Raw genomic sequence first — 20,621 nt, 5'->3', positions numbered from 1 at the left:
TTTCATTAAAAATTGATACCAATAAATTTCATTAAAAAATGCAGATTTATTTGGAATCGAGTAACAACTAAATTTAGTAGACGCAAATTGAAGTGTTTATAGAATTCTACATAAAAATTCCCCAATGAGTAAAATGTTTTAAATTCACAAATTAGTTGATGTGAAAAATTTTGGCTTAGTTTGAACTCAGGAAGATATACTCAAAAATATGTGCCGAGGAATTATTCGCACATTGCAATTTAAAAGATTGGAGCATGGATAGATAGTTTAAAAATTTCGGATTAATACTGCTCACCCAAAGAGAATCTACATATGATATTTAGACTTATTTACTAATTTCTTTGCTATGCCATTAGACGGGCTCTAATCGCCTCCGAACTTCAATCCGATCAAACTATGTCGAAAGGTTGGATCCAAGCGAAACGACATCGAGGCGATCAAGAAATTTACGGTGAAAATATAATTAGATTTAAGAGCAGGATACATCTGTGAAATTCCAATTTCTTTTCAAGTGATGATTTGACAAATTTGACAATCTAGAGTACTTCCTTTGCAATCCTAAAGAGGAAAATTTTAGTGCTTTCACTTTAATGTTGATGAAAGTATCCATAATTTGGTGGTGGGCCCTTTCCGTGTTCTAACTGAAAATGTTATCAGTAAGATTTGTGAATTCTATCTAAGAAGTTACAACCATAATTTTCATTGTAAATGGTGTGTGAAAATTATTGGATAATTTTATGAATAAAATAATACAAAATGAGTTTAAAACTTTTATTAGTATTATAAAAAGTAACATTTTTTGTTTTAATCCATATCCAACTTTTAACCATGGATTTGTAATTCAGTTTTCTTATAAGCATCATGGAAATTTTTAAGTATTTAAAAAATTTGATATTTGGTGGAGCCATTTGTATGTAATTAAAATTGGCAGGCTATTAAGTTTCTGAAGATATTAATATAGTTTACTGTCATTGAAAATACACAAATGCAAAATTTCAGTTTATACTTTAGGAAGAGAAAGAAAATTTAATACAATTCGATTTTAACGGCGACGCCCAAGAAAAAATATCGCGAAATCATAACAATATATACTCAAGTGCATTATTATTACTATGAAAATTTTTAAACGTGCGAATCACATGCTGTAGAGTTTGACGATTGAAATCGCCAAATTGGAGAAATTTTTTCTTGGTGCTTTTTGGTCGCCATTACAACCAACAAGTACCGAAAAATTGTTAACAAAATTCTATTGTTTCAAGCATGAAACAAGTGAAGTTAAGTAAAAGTATATGCATTTTAAAATTAATCAAGAACCACACTTGAGCGTGCCTGATACCAAACTTTTATCAGTAGAATAAACAAGTGATGCTCTTTTATATTAAATATTTTCTACTTCTTAATTTTGAGATCTATTTTTCTTCCAATTAATGATTTAGTAATGCCGAGACATGATGAAAATTTAATTTAACTAATCTATTAATTGATTCAAAAAAGTGTAACTGTCTGAAAAGATTAAAATAGTTTATTGTCAGAAAATACAGAAGCATGCACTATTTGGAAATCCATATCCACAATGAAAAAAAGTGAAAAATTGATAAAAATTTTCGATGTTTGAAAGCGAAGTAAAATGAAAGTGTATAAGTAACTTTTAGAGCATTGTCACTCCTTTGTAACTGTCATTCTTCTAAAGTTACATTTATTATTATAGCATTAAATATACGACAAGACATATAAAATAATTTACACTTGAAATGAAATAATCAACTTCCGATGCATGATATTGTAAATGAAAGATTTAAAAAGAGGGAAAAATAAAAAAAGGTAATCATTTGAAGAAAAAAAGAAATTCATACATCAACATAAAAGACTTTTTTACCACACGCTCTTTTCGGAAATTGCAAAACCCTTTTTTATTTCCAAGTTTTCAATATTTATTTTTTTTTACAAAGAAAAGTCAATCATTTCTCAAGAAGTTTGGCAGGCACGTTACAGAATTTCAATGAATATGATCTTTGAATATTTTGAATTCAGAAGCAATATTATTAATCATATTCAACACTACGATGAATAAGATTACATTCATGCACTTCAAATACGTTTGTGAGTTTGAAATGACAGAACTCAATCTTGAAATGCAAAAGTTGTGCAGAGATTTTGAAAGTTTCTGAATAGATATTTTTAAATATAATCAAGGTCTTGGGCTTGACTATTGTTTTTTAACTGCGTACTGTTGTCTGCATATAAAAATCCTTATAAAAAGAGGTTTGCCCGTAGCTGATATATGTGTTACGGTCAATCTGAATAATCGGTTATTATCAATACTAAACGGTCATTATTAATTATAACCAAATAAGCTGGTTAAAGTGAATAATTTATGAGTATTTATCCCATTAATCGGTTAATATTAATAATAACCAATAAAGTTTGGTCAATATCAGTTTTTCACGTTTTCTTTTTTATGTATTGCCATTCCCCGAAATCTTCATGGGATTTTTGCCCCTCAGCACCAAGGACCTCTAAAATCCATGAACCGTGGTATTTCCGGAAAAAATGAGAGGGACATTGATTAATCTCCCCCCCCCCCCTCACCAAACAATTATAATCTACTATGCCATTAAAGCCATCCGTATTTTTAAATGTTTCAAAATATCGTTTTTCCCCCTTCAACAGATAGATATTGGGATAGTTGAATGACTTATACACCCACCCACCCCCCAAAAAAGGACGAGACTAATTAATTATGAAATAAAGAAAAAAATCATAGAAAAACTCCATAGGAAGTTTAAAATCATATACAAAGAGGCACATCCATATCCCAATCCTATATAAACAGTTTAATCACATTGATCAAACTTCATTGGGAATTATTAATAATAACCGGTTAAAGTGAATTGAAATATTTCTTACTTTGACCAAAAGAAGCGGCTATTATTTATAATGACCGATTAGTATTAATAGTAACTGATTATTCATATTGACTGTAACATATATGTTTTAGAAAAGTAGTCTATCAGCCAGTAAGCTTTTTTCGGGTGCTTAGCAAGCGTTTTTGTTTTTGCTAGGTCAGTTGTAAGCAAAAGTTCGTAGTATTCCTTCAAATTCACGGAGGAAACTATAAAGGATTATTGTATTCACATCAACAAATATTCCTTTGTACAGGAATGCATACGTGCAAGTGCTTGAGTGTGGTTCGCTGAGGCACAAGAGCTCAAGAAAAACGTGAAAAAAAGCCTGAATTGTGTCCTTATAGCTATCGTTGATGAATGTTTCTTCAACGGCTTCATTTCTTGCTTATAATAATATCGCAAGAGGTAATTCCCATTTTGCAGAGCCAATGAAGTGACTAGAGCGCAGTTTCAAGCTTTCTCCCAAAAGTGCAGTTTCATTGGATATTCGAGAGGATGAAATGCTCAACGGAATTCATCATAAAAAAAATCAGCTTTTCCAAACTTGATAGTGGACTCAATTTTGGTTGATATTTGAAGTCTTTCTGAGACGAAACAGTAAAATGATCATGGCAAGAAGGATGTCCCCTTTCTGATCTGTTTCTTGGGTCCACTTGCAGCTGTGCATTCCTTTGCAAAATATGTTAGTTTGTATCCCTCCGTGAATTCTTTTTCGCTTAGTATCTGATATTCAAGATGAGTATGGACTGAAGAATTGCATTGTTTATTCTCAACAAAAGAATATTGGCAGTTATAGGAAAGATAAGCTGCTGAACGTTTGCGAATTATTTATGAACACATGAAACATTCTTTGTTTCTTCATTGATGTTATTCCCTGATATTTCTTTTTGTGTGCCGTCAAGAAAATCTTTTAGCCGTGAGTCAACTTTTCAGTAGCAACTCTATGAATGTCGAAGAATTACTTGGAACCCACAGATAGAGAATGCGTGAGAAATAAAGAAGTTAAATAATCAATAAGAAGTCTTCGCATGTTAATAATCCAAAAAGATTTGTTAAAAATTCAATCACATAATTCCTGAGGGAAAGCACAAGATGCCTCTATATTTAATTCGAAACCACCGCAAAAAGCCTCCGCTTCATGCTGGAAGCGCTACATATAGACGTTACGAGTAAAATGAATCTTGACATCTTTTGAAGTTTTCAAGCTATTAACATTAAGAAAAATCATTGAATGCCATCTTTTGAAGGCAATGCATCAGTTAGTTGAGTGGCTGTTCTGTTTTCATAAATATTTTGCTCAAATACTGAAATGTAAGGTTTATTCCTTCAAATTGAAATTACTTAGTACAGGACTTCGAAACGATAAATAAGAGGATCAACCACGGCATGTCACACGATGTGGCTGGCACATTGATCAAGTGAAGTGAATCATATGGAGAATCTGCATCATGTCACATTGATGATGATGGAGAGACCAGAGCACTTTTGCACTTTACCTTTCACCTATGCTGGACAACTTCTACGGGCAAAGCGTTAGGGTCCAACTGTTGCATGGGCGTTGCAGGATGGAGGACCACTGGTATGGCCTTGGGTGGTTCTTGTTGCATGAGACTCTGCTTGGAGGGGGTTTTCTCTTCTGTCCAGTTCGAATCGGAAGACGCGGCGGATATCTTTCGTAGCTTTATGATGATCTCGACGGAAAGTAGGAGGACGAGGATGCCCAGCACAATGCAGGTGGGTCCGATGACGAGCCAGGGCGTCGGATCCTCCCTCAGCCCCGGCACGTAGATGCCGACGAAAAGCACAACCAGTCCAAGAGACAGTAAGGCGGATCCACAAACAAATATGCAGATGAGAGTGCTCCGGGTGGCGGCTCTGTGGCTGTCGCCCTTGAGATCTCGGTCACTGATCTTACGCCGCATATCGTGATCAGGGGTGTGCCCGAGGCCACCGGCCCCCTCCTCGGCCTCCGCCTGTCGCTGTCGCTGATAGCGGAGAAGAAGCATGCCTGTGAAAGAGAAAAACACAGCTATAATCAAACGTTGTAGCAATTGCATTACTCTATCTTCCGTTTTGGATAATAGATGGCGATACCTGTTTAGGTCCCATAATGCACTGCAATTGTTATTAAAATGAGATGAGATGCCGTTCTGTGAGGTGCGCGTGTTAATGTCTTATCTTGCATGTTTGATGTTTGTTTTGTGTGAAATGTGATCATTCAAGAAGTGTTCCCGAAAACATACGTCCTCTTGCTTCCACTGGACGGATCATAATGATCTTCAATCCATCACACTTTTATTAAATACTTTTACCTAACTTGAAATTGTTTCATTTTTGTATTGATAGAATTTTGCGATTAATTCCTGTTGAGTTGGAAGTTTGAAATATTTTCCTTTTGTGTGATCTGGATGAAAACAAACTATTTGAATATTTTCCGACTTTTATAATTAGCCAATTGATACATTTTAACAAATTTTGATTCAGTGTGAGTATCTGGTAATCAACTTGAATGAAATTTGATTACAAGAACTTTCTGTAACAATGTACTACGATTCAAGACTAAAAAGTATGAAATGTCAAAAGTGATGTGTTTCTACGTTATAGTATATTTTTAAAAAATATATTTCCTTTTTACATTTGGTGAGGAAAAATTCTTATAGAAGATTTTTGCATTTAAAAAAATCGAGTGTGTGTGGGTTTGAAGCTTATATAATCCTTCACTGATTCAAAAGTAATTTGGCGACCCTATTTTTTAGTAAATGGAAGAATTAAGCGCTAGAATTACGCTATCGAAATATTCTACAGTTCATCTAAATGGGGTTAAATATTTTCAATCCTACTTCAGAATTCACCAACGTTATTTCTATGCTTCTTAATATTAAAAAAATAGCTTTTCTGTAATATCAATTTCATTGCCATGTAATTAATTTTCCTTTGATTTAATTAATTTTTCATTGTTAGTTTGAACACAGTTTCCATCATTTCCGTTTCTTTCCTGTCTCACTGTTTAATCACATTTATCATCCGTACATTTTACCAAAGTTGCTTTCTTCCTATATTTTAATTTTTAAGTAATTAAAATTAAAAAATAAGTAATTAAAAACAATTGATTCATATCAAGTCTTTACTCCTTACCAATCATATCTAACAAATGCAGGTGGCGAATTTTGACATTTAAGGATTACATGAATAAAAATATTGCAATCCCAGATGCCAATTTGTTTTCTGCCTATACAGAATTGTTTCGCAATGTCCGCCTTGAAATATGTTTGATATTATGAAAGAAAACCAGTGGGAGTGGTCATCCGAAAACTTTCACGCATGCTCTCTAACAAAAATCCAGAGAACGTTTTGCATGGTACTGACGTGCAATAGTTACGAAATATTTACCTTTGTCTTGAATTTAGCAATTTTATAAATGTGTCGTATCACTCTTATTTGGCAACTGAGTTATTTGGCAATCAAGCCATGGCGTGCGGTTAATAACAAAAATCGAATCTGTATTTTAGATGCGTTTTTCCCAATCGATTGAAGCAAAAATTTGTTAAAAAGCTACACTTTCAGTGACAAAATCAAATATCAAATTTAATATATTTAATTCATTGAATTTTCGAATTGAATATGTTTCTGAATTAATATGTTTTGAACTTATAGACCAATAGACAGTCAACCTCTCACCGGATTTGTTTCAAAATTCATAGGTGTCTACAATATAGATTCTCGAAAATTTTCTCTCGGAGTGATTTTTTTTTATTTTAATTAATCATAAAAATTAGACTAAATTTCGGAATTTTCTGTGATCATTTTTGAAAAAAAATATTATTGCACGAAAATAAATTTTGTACTTTTTTTAAATTTAAAAATAGTTTTTTTAATGATATCAATTCAACAGTTGTACAAATTTTTACTACATTTTCGGGTTTTTTTTCAAAATGATTATTCGACTCATTTCCGACAACAGAGATAGATTGTTTCTATAAAATTCAAGCCGTTTCTATTGCTTCATTAAATATTTAGTCAAATAATTTCTGACTAGTGCCGAATGTTAACGAAAAATAATTTTGTTTAATATCTGCATGGTTTACAAGATGGATAAAAAAGTGAAATTTCAATACCACAATAGTTAAAAGAGTGATGATCAGGACAATTATATTTTTAATAGCTCTACAATGTCACGGGATTGATCATGGATTGAATATAGAAAAATTCACATATACCATCAACATAACATATGAAAAACAATTAAAATAACGTGACTTTCATTTCAGCTATAATTTGATGGTATCCTGGATACGAAGTGTATCTAAACGAATTAACTGAAATGAATTATAACCAATATCGACGACGAATCTGCTGGTCGTCAGAGCGACTATTATTGTATAAAAATGAAGCAGCGCTACATGCAGGTGCAAAAACAGAAAAAATTGTGATCTTTGAAAAATTGGACTTCAGAACCAAATAATAATGATAATAATAATAATAATTTAGAAAATTTTAGAAATCGATCATTCAAAAATGTAATTAGCTAGCCGGACCAGTTTTAGACGAAAATTGTATCAAGAATGACCTTCCCCCTGATTATCTGCAATAACCTAACAGAGAGTCTAAACTAATTGTTACACTAACAAATTATTAATTGGGGTCTAAACTAATTGCAATGAACTAACCACTCTCAGGGGTGGAGTCTCTAGTTTAGTTGAGTTTAATTATACTAACGTCCCGTTTTAAAGCAACACTAGGATTATTTTTGGACGGATCTCGTAACTTTCAGCCGCGGTCAGATGACGAGGACGACACCTGAGCAGGCACCTCCCCCCCCCCTCTTCTCCAAACTTCCACACCTCACAAGCGGGAGGATGTTTGGCCTCGACGAATTTAACGTGCCAGAGAGTGGAGTCATTACTGGCTCTAATCTTTCCGTCACAGAATTGAAGACTACTATTATATTCCCGGAGGACTTTCCTTTACCCTAGGTACCTTTTAGGGAGAGGGACAATCGAATTTCATATCCATTTTTTTTTAAAGCAAAAGGAGTTTGTTTTTAAATCCTTGCGAACAGAACACAGTAAATGGAAGATGCAATAAACGAGATCATTGAAACCAAGGGCATGTTTTTCTCGCCTGATGTGCAAAACTTCGACAAAAGTTGGATCATTTGTCTGTTTGTTCCTATGCATATGAGCTCGATAAATGTAAAAAACAGTGAATGGCAATTTGGCACTAAAATTCTAGATCAGTATTCGGGGCAAAAAGGAAAGGTTACTTTTGTTAAATTTCTCTTCTTATCTTGAGGAAACATTAGAGAGGAGTTATTGCTAAGATGAAATTCAACTTGAATTCACTAAATCTTTCCAAAGAAATAAATACCTTTTATTGGCATCGCATAGCAAGGGGTGCTGGTTAATCCTGGTAATCATATTAATCCTGAACTAGCACACATATATTATACAATATTGTGTAATATTAAATGATACTCGCAATATTGTATAATATTGTTGAATAATAAATGGTATAATATAGTTCAATATTGCATAATATTGTTGAATAATAAATGGTATAATATAGTTCAATATTGCATAATATTGTTGAATAATAAATGGTATAATATAGTTCAATATTGCATAATATTGTTGAATATTAAATGGTATAATATAGTTCAATATTGCATAATATTGTTGAATATTAAATGGTATAATATTGTTCAATATTGTATAATATTGTTGAATATTAAATGGTATAATATAGTTCAATATTGCATAATATTGTTGAATATTAAATGGTATAATATAGTTCAATATTGCATAATAATGTTGAATATTAAATGGTATAATATAGTTCAATATTGCATAATATTGTAAAGGAGGATGTTCTACCAGGGAAATGGTTATCTAATAAGATCTATTCTGTGATAGGGTTTGTTTTTATAATTATTAATGCTTTGCACTCGGAAAAGTAATTCGATAATGATTCACCTAATACACGAAATTCTGTATTGTTCCGAAAAATAAACATATAATTGTTTTAAGTTGAATTTCTCTGGAAAATTAGTCTACATCTTTTTACCACTCTGTATGCTTTTTTAATAATCAAAATTGAAAAATAAATAAACAAAACGGCAGAAAGTTGTATTGAATGGTGAATGAGAGATACCATCCAAGTACAAAGGGTTAAGTTAAAAGTAGAATAAAACAACAGAATCTGGTATACACATAACTAACAGATATTGCGAAGAGTTAAAGCATAAATAATGGGAGCAAATAGACATTTGATATTCTGAAATTCAAGTTTCAGTTTTACAGTGAACTAATGGAGAAAGTCTACCAGAATTTTCAGATTTCTTTATACGGATTCAGCTGACAAGTTTGTAATCTACTAAATTAAGATAAGATAAGCGAAACTTCCTTTTTCAACTTTCATACGCTTTGTAGATAGAATTCCGTCGTCTATGACAACGAGGTCACTGACCAGCAATCAATGATGGTGTTTTGTTTCGGAATTTCAGATGAAAATAAAAATAGCAAAACTCACTTGAGTCCTTCGTCTTGCATATTGGGATGTCACATCTTTCGCGTTATGAACAAGACGTGGAGAGGAATTTTCACTGTGGAGACAACTGTCACTTCGACCCACACTCTCACGTGCTGGGTCTTTCAGTATGCATGGAAACGGTCGAGAAACAACAATGACGCCGTATGCTAATAGTAGGTCAAATGCGTTTGGCAGTCCCAGAAGGCGTATCCCACGAATTATTTCCTACTTGAGACGATTTGATGAGTTCGATCCCAAAACAAAATAATCGTATGAAAATTTTTGTTTTGAAAATGTCGAGAAAATAAACACGTAATAGCAATGATACGCATTTTTCTTTAAACTCATTTTTGAAATGGTAAACATGTGGCCAAAACCAGATTTGTTAAACATTGTACGATGCTTTCACTCAAATCGATCCATTTCATTTATAAAAGACGAAATTTTGCGGTCAATTTTCAATCATTTTTTGATGTTTAGAGTTTTCTAATTTTTTATTACATGCATTTTCTATGATAATTTAATCATTAAATAATAGCCCACTTTTCCAATTCAATAAGAAAGGTATATTTGGTATTGAATTAGTGGAAAATTTATTATAAGAATTCAAATTATTATAATTATTACAAGAATTAAAATAATTATTTGAATAATTATATTATTCAAATTATTTCAAGAATAAATAATTATAACTATGAATTACGAAGTTTATCAAGTTAGAAAAAATAAAAAACAGCTATAATTTTTTACAAAAAAATAGCGAAAACATATTTTCTGATTTTAGTTAAAAATTGAAATGAATCGTTCCCAATCAATTACCCTGAGGGTTAGATCAAAATTTATTACTATCGAGGAACAGAAAACGCTTAGGAGAGGAAAAAAATTCTTAGACATTCACAATAAAAATATATTATAGATTTGATTGAAATTACAATTTACTCGAATCATTGCTTCGCACGTTTTCTTTTATTTTTGCATTGAGCCTTAGATTTTATATAATGTATATTATTAAAAAAAAACCTTTTAAAACATATATAATAAAAAAAATATACGTAAATAAATATAAAACAGATTTTTATTTGAATATTATATGAAAGCTCGAGTTTTAAAAGTACATTTTCACTTAACGAAAATGCTGTTTTTCCTTAATTTCTATTGATAGAATATTAGTAGATCCAATCAGTGGTGGCTCCCGCTTGTGTGGTGTAGAAGTTTGGAGAGAGGGGTGCCAGCTCAGGTGACGTCCTCATCATCTAAACGTTCTCAAAATTACGACGTCCGTCCCAAAATAGCCCTAGTGTTGCAGTAAAGCAGGACGTTAATATAACTAAACCTAAAACCCAATCAATGGCGGATTTCTGTATACATAGACTGAGTGGCATCCTAGGATCGGTGCACTGAAAGGGTGGTGGACCACAAACATATTGTTTAAAAAATATCAATCTGGCTGCCAAATAAAGGATTTTGTAAAAAAATACATTTTATTTAATTGCAAAATTTTGAAACAAAAATGTGTATACACTTTAAATTGCTAAAATCATTAATTGAAGAATAAGTAATTAAATTTTATAATACATTGGGATTATTATTTTTCATTGGTTAGTTATGTTACCTTATATCAGACAGAGCTTGTAATATAATAAAGTCGATTTGTTTGAAATCTGTACACACTTTGTGATTTTCTTATAATAATTAAATGCTTATATTTTTAAGAAAATCATTAATCGATAATTATGAAGTGTTACCTGCATTTTATTATTTCTATGTTATATTTGTTTTCTATGATATTCACAATAATAAATGCATACATATATTTTCACATAGCTATTAGTATTAAAAAAGTAACTAAAATTAATCATTAACATGTTCGTTAAATTGTGTTGAAATGCGATATTAATTGTAAAAGTTTATTTAAAGAGGAATCTCAAAATGTGCATTGCTGTAAAAGTTTATTTAAAGAGGAATCTCAAAATGTGCATTGCTAGAATTACAAAATGTCTAAATCTGATCTCTCTTCTAATTTTTGGATGACTCCACGAAAGTCTCTCTATTTTTTTTTCGGTCCTGCTTGTTGTCGGATTACTTACAGACGATGCTCATTCCCTTACCGCTTTTCTCCTGTAGGCCGTGGCGGTCTAGTGGTAAGGTCTCCGCTCGAGTGGGTGTCAGGTTCGAGACCCGATTCTACCGAATAACCGTCGTGTAAGCGGGTTCTTGTACACTTTAAATCCATCGGGCCCAAACATCCTCCCACTGGTGTGGTGCGGAAGCTTGGAGAGGGGTACTGGCTAAAATGCCATGCTCGTCATCTGACCTCGGTTCAAAATGACAAGGTTCATCCCAAAATATCTCTAGTGTTGCTTTAAAATGAGACGTGAATGCAACCAAACCAAACCTTTCTCCTATGCAACTAGAGAGCACAATTATTGGTAAAATCTGAATTTGGTTATTCTACATCAGCACGAAAAACATATTTTTAGAACAATATCTATGTAAGTCTATGCTTAAAAAAAGACGTCGAACAATATAGACGAAATCTGGTATATGTCTTTTCACAAAAATTGCAGGTTTGCATCAAACGTTGGACGAAATCTGCCCATTTGAGGTCTATCAGTCTCTCTTTTTATGTTTATTTGACTATGAGAGCTCGTAAACGCAACGAGCTAGATAGATGAAATTTGGTATTAATATATCATTGGCACTGTAATTCTGTGTACATTTTTAGTGAGATTTCTCGAAGGAATTTTTGCCTGTCTGTCTATTTATGAGCATCTGGGCTTCATAATTCAAAACTTACAAAAACACCCACCTTTTAGTTTCTCTGCCCTCCCGTAGGTGTGGTGTGAAAGTATGGAAAGGGTCGGTGCTAGCTCAGGTGTCGTCCTCGTCATCTGACCGCAATTCAAAATGACAAGGTCCGTCTCAAAATAGGCCTAACTTTGCTTTAAAACGGGACGTTAATATAACTAAATTAAACTAAACTGTAGATCAGCTGCCGACCAAAGTAAAGGGGTTTAAGATGCATAATCGATTTTCTTCTCTAACATAAAACAGGAGAGTCGAACTCTCCCTCACCAAATGAATGCCAACTCACGAAAGCACCCTTTGATGCTATCTCATCAGTCTAAGAATCTTGCCTCAATGCATTCATATATCCACGGGAGAATATGTTCCTCTTATTTCATACCCAGCTCTGAGGGGGGATGAGATTCATCTGTCTCTAAACATTCTTAAAAGGACAACAATGATTTGCATCATGAGGTTTCCGAGTTAACTCTGCTCTTCCGATCCTTTTAGTCAGTTGAATCGTGTCGCCATCTGTTGATGCAAATAGCAGTAAATAACTAAGAGCATCTGTTTGTAGGGCATATTGTTGAAGAGAAATATATCAATACGTGCGCATATTTAATTAAAAGGAACGCTTGCTCACATTTCCTTCCTTTCTGATTTATTCATACAAAATTTCCATAACGATTTCATTCTTATGAGGTAAAATATTTTCTAAAAAATGGATTGGTGAATGCTTAAACAACTGTTGCATATTGTTCAAATAATTGCAAAGCTATGTTTCCAGATTTTTGTGATCAATAATTCAGTTCTGCACGATTTTCGATATATTTAACCAGTTAATTGTTTCTGGCTAGTATATTCGTCATGTAAAAAGTGCAACATTTTGCGTTATGACGAGTTTATTCGTCAAAAGTAATAAGTAGGGACCATTTTTCAGTTTGAATTATAACTTTAGTAAAAACTCAAATGTATTCGTAAATTTCAAAATGTTTAAAATATTTTGAAGCCAAGTCGAAATCAAAGGAACAAATAAAAGATCATTAATAATTATTATAAAAAAACTCATATAATATGAATTGTTTTTCTTAAATGTATCGCTGTGTTGTATTAGTTGTGATGAGGATCTTTTTGTACCGTGCCTTCCTCAATTCCATTTTCTAACAACAAATTAAACTATTTTTTCATTTTCGTTCATAGGTAAAAAAATGCATGTTAGTTTAATTAAATAAATAAATGTGATTATTGAACTAAAAAAATAAGTCATTTCATCAGAACATAATTTCATATTACGCATACTCTGTGTTTGACGAGTGTACTCGTCTTCGCTGCATTTTTGAGACATAATTTAGATACGCATTTTCCGAAGAAGTCGAATTTTTTTAATCAGTTAACTGATTAAAAAAAGTGAAATTGCAGTTTTTGTTTCAAATATAGAATTATTAAATTTTTAATTTACCACAATCTTTCCTTCAATCATTACTGAAGAGGCTCTCAATATGAAAAATATCCGTGTTTATGCAAAATTCTATCAATATATGCCTATGGAGGAAAGTTAGGCATAATAATAATAATATAAAAAAATGTGAAAATAACAATATAAACAAATGCTTAATAACAATATAAACAAATGCTTAATAACAATATAAAAAATGGGAAAATGTTACAAAACTTCTTTCTGAGAAATGATTGATTGCAATCAATAAACGATGCTTACATTGAACGAACGAATAAGAATTTTTTAAAAAGCACATTCGTTTTCTGGTGATTCGCTTTCGTTAGTAAAGGAATAGTTTTTTAAACCACAATTAGAGTCGATTTTTCTTATTTTCAAATACTAAAATCTTTCATTCAGCAACCATTCATTACCATAAATGGAGTATCGAGGATTTAGTTTAGTCATATTTGTGCCTCATTTTGAAGCAATACTATTTAAAATGGAGAATGCATTTCTAAACGCCGGTCAGAAAACGAATGTACAAAATGCCCAACAACATTGTTGCGATGAAGGTTGAGCGATGACCGAACTTCATCATCGCGATATATCGTCCAACACACAGCGATATTTTTCGATGTACCGTGATGTCATTATTTATTTATAGCAATTATTAGTTATAAATAGAATATCTTAACATATTGACTGATCAGAACGACTCCAGATAAAAGCAAATTTCAATTTATGTAATAAAAATATCTGCTTTCTTTTGAATAAAAACAGTTAGAAAATAATTGTGTTGAAACCCATTTAATAAATTGTGTCAATGCCTAAGCATGCTTGACATAATCAATGACATGCTTAAAACTTGTATTTTTATAGAACATGACAGTATTTATAGAAATATTAGCAACAATTATGTATAAAGGTGAAAAAGAATGAAGAGTAACAAAAATAAATACTAACCGATAACCAAACGAAATCGAACTAATTCTGAATATCGATTTATTGTATCGCGATTCATCGTGAACTATTAATCATGATCATGATTTCGATAGATCGATATTTTTCGAAAACTAGCATCGAAATATTTTTTTTTCAATAAATCTAAAATCGGTATAGTCTTAATTGGGATACTGCCAGGCATTAATTGCATCATGCATTATCTTGAATTTATAGAGGAATTATCTTCTCTCGAAATCTCCGCTCAATGCCAGAGACCCAGATTTGACGCCCCCCCCCTTAGTTCAAAATAATAAAAATCAAGTTTGGAGGGCATTTAGCAATTAAATATTATAATTCAGAAAAGCAAAATTAAATAGAAATTTTGAGCCAATTTACATTTAACCTATTACTACCAAGCGTTTCATGCGATAATAAGCAGAAGTTTTAATATCTTGTAAGACTGTCACCTGATTCGCTACCTGTTGAATGAAGCCCCATGCAACGAAGACCACTCTGCAAATTTTAGGAAAACTTCTGCCTTCTCGGCCTCCTCTTCATTATTCGATCCCTTCGTCAATATAAAGAAACAGAGTTGTCTGCATCAGTTCGAGCCTACATATATTCCCTTCAGACAAGTGCAAGGAGCCTTTTGCCAACAGTTTGAAGATTCCTTGAACTTTTGTTGGCCTTTTGTTTTCTTGTGCCAAGGTTGGATGGTTAATGAGCATAACAGCCAATCGCAATAATGTCTGTTTATACGGATTAGTTCTTATGGTAACGGGGTGACTGGCTGTAATTAAAACAAAATGTCAAGTGCAAAAAAAAATCTTCTTGTACAATGAACGAAACACCTCACTGGGAGCAAGCAGTTCGCTGATCTGGCATTGCAGCGCTCGGTGCCAAATCACTGAAGAACCCTCATCTGTTTCGCAAGGGCGCTGGTGAAATAAGCGAGCAGTTGGCACTCGTCAAAGGGGTGTCAGCCGCACAATAGAAGTTTTTTTATTTATATAATTGTCTTGGTATTAAAGCGCCTGTACCATTGAGCCGATTTTATAATTCAAAATAAGAAATGATTATTTGCAGAACTGCCGAATTTAATATTCCTTTTATACGGTTTTCTTCCTATTTTCATCTTAGTTCTTCCTGTCTTATATTTGTGAATATGAAATATGACCTTTCTTGAAAAGTTTTTATTTTATTTTTTAGCATATCGAAAAGTGATTCTTTTGATTTCTTTTGGTTCGAATTTTTTCCCATTAATTTGATATAATTTTCAAGACGTAATATGCATTAGGCATTCGATGATGAGGCAACACCTCAAATTTCAAAATAAAAATCAAACAAAATTAATTTCGAATGAATTTTCAAAATTTTCGTTTGTAAAACTCAATAATATATACGATCTTTATAATAAAGGAATCTAAAAACAGTTCACTTTCGATCGTTAATTCCCTCCAAACTTAAAAGGTCTTTAAATTTCATAACAATAAATATTTGTTTCAAGGATTTATAGAAATTTTTGGATCTCCAAGGAAAGAAACATTGAAATGTAAAAATACAGCATGTCATCCATTGGGCAAAACTATCAAATACATTTCATATATTGGTACAGCATTTGCAATTATGTTCTATCAGCATGCAGAATATTTAGAAAAAAAATAATATTATCCTTTAAAAGTAATTATTAAATTCTGTCAGCGATAGATAGATGCTTGAAGCATGCAGAAGTAACTGAAAATATTAACAGCAAAAATATAAAGCAGAAATTACTTTCACTCAATAAAACAGAAACTGGTATCTTACAATAATTAAGAATAACGGAGACGCAAGATTCGAATACTGAAAAAAATATTTTCAATTAAAAAAATGCGCTGCAACCACTAAGATTAATTAAAAAATATATATACTGCAAGTACTAAGGATAAAAGAACAAAAAGTTTCCTAAACAGTGTATAAAAAAAGTAAAATATTTTTTATCGAAAATCCAAGGATGAAAACAAACTCTTGAGGGGGCAGATAGGCATAAATTAGAGATTTAAAAACTCATAACACTGAATGTGCCGCAATTTCACACTCATCGTATTCTCTTCAGCGCCCCGAGTGTTCAAGATTTTGATTTCATTACCAACATTTTGATTTTTAAAAACTAACCGATGTTTTAGAACACTGATAGAAGTGAGAAGTGTACTTTTTAAAACATAATCCTCATTTTCGTTCTTTTCTAATTCTCTGTTTTGAATTATTTCCTAATTTACTACTACGAATATTGTTGGTCGTCTTTGGCTACCAGTGGTGGGCCGGTCATATTAAAAGTATTCATCTGATCATGTAACCAACATCGACGAACTTCATCCTATCACAACAAAAGAAAGCCTTTTAAAATTATACTTTATCAATAAACAGGAAGCATTCTGACTCATAACTAACACTCACAGAGCACTGGCTCTTTAGTTTTTAAAGCTGGAGACATTGCCAAAGTGTTATGGTTCTAGTCATCATTTTGCTATATCTGTCAAAACTGGGGAGGCGCGTCCTGATGGATGAGGATGACAACGACCACTGATGACATATTCAATGGTGATGAGCTTTCATATGAAATACAAATTGGCGACACTGGTGTGGTAGCTGGACTGGGTGCCGAAGTTTAACCCACCAGAAAATGTGAGACAAAATTGTATTCTTGTAACCTATCCTATAAATGGTAGACAGAAGATCTTTGATGATTTTTCTAAAAATTAGAACTTTCATATGAAATAAAAATTGACGAAATCGGTACAGTCGGCTCTTTCATTTTCAGAATTATCTATATAAAATAAAAAAGAAGTGTCTGTGCTTGTGTATGAGGTATGAGCTGTATACCTCGCTTTGCCCATGTTATCTCATTAACACGATAACTAGAGTCATTTTTCATTTTTTTAGAATCATTTTCATTCATTTTAAACCAGCCTGAGATATGTTGTAGGAAGAGTAAAAATCTCTAGTGAGTTCGCAGATGGGGCATCCGGAACAGAGGGGTTGAAATGGTGTATGTGGGGGTTGAAATTTTCATTTACCCAAATTTTTCTTATGATTAAAAGTAGAACAATAAATCAAACTGGGCGAATCAGAATCTCATGTATCAAAAGGTTTTCGATGGTGGCATTTGCTTAGAAGTCAAGGGCTGAAAAGTGATTTTTAATTTAAAGCCTCGACTATTTTTAACCTGTTCAATAGAGTCACTTAAAAAAAATAACGAGATTCATCTTTTACGCCTTTCTTTCCTCGATTTATTCTTTTTAATTTATATTAATAGCTTGAAGAACATTAGTTAAATAAAAATAAACCAGAAAGATTTACCCTTATTTTGTACCCTTGTATGTAAAAAGATCAGCTTAAAAAAGTAGTATGTGTTCTAACCTTTTTGAAGATAATTTATTATAATCTTTAACCTGGAAGGGAGAATGTCTGCATGTTTTTTTCTTATATTTATTTCGCCTTTTTAAATAAACTAAATAGTTTTCTATAATTATATATTTTTCTTTAACAACATTCATAAATGCTCAAATTTCTTTAACCGATGGGACTAGGCACATGAAATTTAGCTGTGTAGCACCTCTTTTTCTCCTTCAGCAGAGAACACCCCCTTGTGGCGTTTTACAGAAGACAAGCAGTTGAACGACAGACCTACATCCTGAGGTCGACTTTTTCCCTATGCGCTAGCAACCCTTGCGCTAACGCCGAATGCTTTCGGCTGGAAACCGTGGAATCCCTCCACCATACTGTTTTCTTAACCTAATTTTGTATGTGTATCTGTAATAATAAGTGTTTGTAAATTTTGTAGTGTAGCTGTGTTTGTGGAAATTAAAAATAATGTATTTAAAGCCGGGCAGTTCCTTAGAAAATCACACTACAGCTGGTGTTTTTTTTTTTGTTTTTTTTTCCTTTGATAAGATACTTTTTTAAATACGATTTAATACTATGAAAAAGATACTGTTTTGCAGGTGAAAGAAATCGCTATAGTCTTAAAACAAGTATGTTTAAAAAAACTGATGAGATATTCCCTTTTATCCCCCTGGATAATAGTTATAGCAAGAATGTTCAAAACTGCAAGAGATAAGAGCTTACTGCTCAAATTAGTAGATAAATTAGCTGTTACTACTCTAATTACTAGTCAAACGATTAATTTTTAATTTGTATGAGGAAACTCTGTTCTCTGCATTGAATGAAAGAACAAGAATTTCAAATGATAATTAATTTCTTCAAATATTTTGAAAATGCAGATGATATTTTTTTTAGCTCTCTCCAGTTGATACAATTTTTTTGTCATTAACTTAGAAATGAGTTAGTATATTATTTTTATAATATTTTTTTACCATAAAATTATTTATTTTGCAATAGATGTTAAATTATGCAATAAATGCTAAATTTCCTTAAATTCCATTGTTTTGCCATTGTTTGTTCCTAAGGGTTAAAAGAAATTTGAAAAGCTAAATTTAGATGATACAGAATCTAACTTTGCCAGCGAAATTCATTTCATTTAATTATTTTAGCTACATTCATTTATCTTTTTAAGATGATATGGAGGTTAAGTTAACAAACAATATTTTGATAAGGACATACTATTGGAACCGCTGTTAGATGACGAAAACAGGATTTGAGCAAGCACCCACCTTTACACACGTTCGTATCATATTTACATCTATCAAGCCTATATCCACAATGAGCCTTGGGCGGAATCTATATTTTGAAACTGAAACTTAAAGCTGGGACAAGCCATTTGGCCAAAGCGACTTTCAAATTCATTAAATATTAATTTGATAAATTGAAAAAGTCTGATTATCAAAATATAGCACTGTCATCGAGACTCGCCTGCTCAAAATTTCAAAACTCTAAAATTCTTGTTATTGCGTACAGCCGACCACCCCACCACCACTGAACGTAGCAGCATCGACAGGATTTGTTGTGGCCGACTGTAAAACTCTAGACTGCCAGAGAAACAAGAGAAAACAAAGTTAAAAACTTGCATCTTAAAAAAATATAAAATCAATGCGTGAAATAGGTAATTGATATAGGACAAAATTCATGACAGACATGCACTTTCGTCTCAATGTTTCTTTTCGGCTTGGTTCACGTTCAGTGAGTGCTGCAACAACTACAAAAAAAAATCTTCTGCTTATAGCAATGCTGAAGGATACAGGGTCAAGTTAAAAATTATATTTTGGAAATTACTTTTTGACTTGTTACAACTAACAATTTTAAATAAACTTTATCTTTCTTACGAACGTTTATTTAACTTTTATTTTCCTTTGCGTTTGTAAAAGTGAAATTCTGTAATGGTTCATTCTGTGCATCTGTTTGTTTTCAATGATAATACGCTATTTTAATATTTTCAGAGCTTAATGATCAGTTCATTGATTCATTTTAGAAAATTTTGATTTCATGAGCATGGAACCACTTGGCAATGAATTTGAGAAAAAAAATTGTAACAAAAGGGCTAAAATAAGCGAACTGAATATAATATATGCTTTTATTTTTATACAGAAAAGTAGAAAGTTATTTCTATCTGTAATCTGGATATTGGTATCCTATTCTATCTGAAATCTGGATATCCGTACCATTCCCAAATGGCATAAGAATTCCAATTTGCTTAGATGTTTTATGTTTACCTGTCTTTCCAATGTTTTTGATTTAAAAAACGCTTTCCCACTTTCTAATAAGTATGCAAAATTAAATTTCTAAAAATTTCCTTTATTTCTTAATTTTGCGCATTAGATCTTAGTCCCTCAATCTAATTCAAAAATGCGTTGACACGTTTAGAAAATGAAGTTTTTAAAGCCAAGGAAAGATTCAAAGACAAACATTTTACTTGTCACGAAACTAAATATTATTTTGAAGTTTCCAACTGATTATTTTCCCAAGCACGTTATTTGGCTCTTCTGTTCGCCGTGTTTCCATGACAACAAACTGCTTTCTCTACTTTTTTTTTATTATTATTATGCCGACAGTTATGCGCTATTTTCGCCTTTCCTCGGAAAGTT

At 32.1% G+C, this 20,621-nt stretch overlaps 1 protein-coding gene across 4 annotated transcripts in view; it reads right to left on the bottom strand.

Moving 5' to 3' along the window:
* Window positions 1–4,208: 4,208 nt before the first annotated feature.
* Window positions 4,209–20,621, bottom strand: part of LOC129988377 (uncharacterized) — a 60,009-nt gene continuing 43,596 nt past the window's right edge. Inside the window, exons 1-2 of one of the 4 annotated variants that reach the window (XM_056096592.1) lie at window positions 15,069–15,462; window positions 4,209–4,914 (exon numbers count right to left, since the gene is read on the bottom strand). In XM_056096592.1, coding sequence (XP_055952567.1) covers window positions 4,406–4,914; window positions 15,069–15,099 — 540 coding nt within the window. In that variant the 5' untranslated portion in view covers window positions 15,100–15,462 and the 3' untranslated portion in view covers window positions 4,209–4,405. Of the gene's footprint in view, window positions 4,915–9,434; window positions 9,551–15,068; window positions 15,463–20,621 lie in introns of those variants that run through there. The other 3 variants (XM_056096593.1, XM_056096595.1, XM_056096594.1) reach the window with 3 other exon arrangements.

The sequence above is a fragment of the Argiope bruennichi genome, chromosome 10, assembly GCF_947563725.1.
Source record: "Argiope bruennichi chromosome 10, qqArgBrue1.1, whole genome shotgun sequence".
Taxonomy (NCBI): Eukaryota; Metazoa; Arthropoda; class Arachnida; order Araneae; family Araneidae; genus Argiope; species Argiope bruennichi.
The sequence above is the reverse complement of the archived record's forward strand: the minus strand, read 5'-3'. Positions and strand labels throughout refer to the sequence as shown.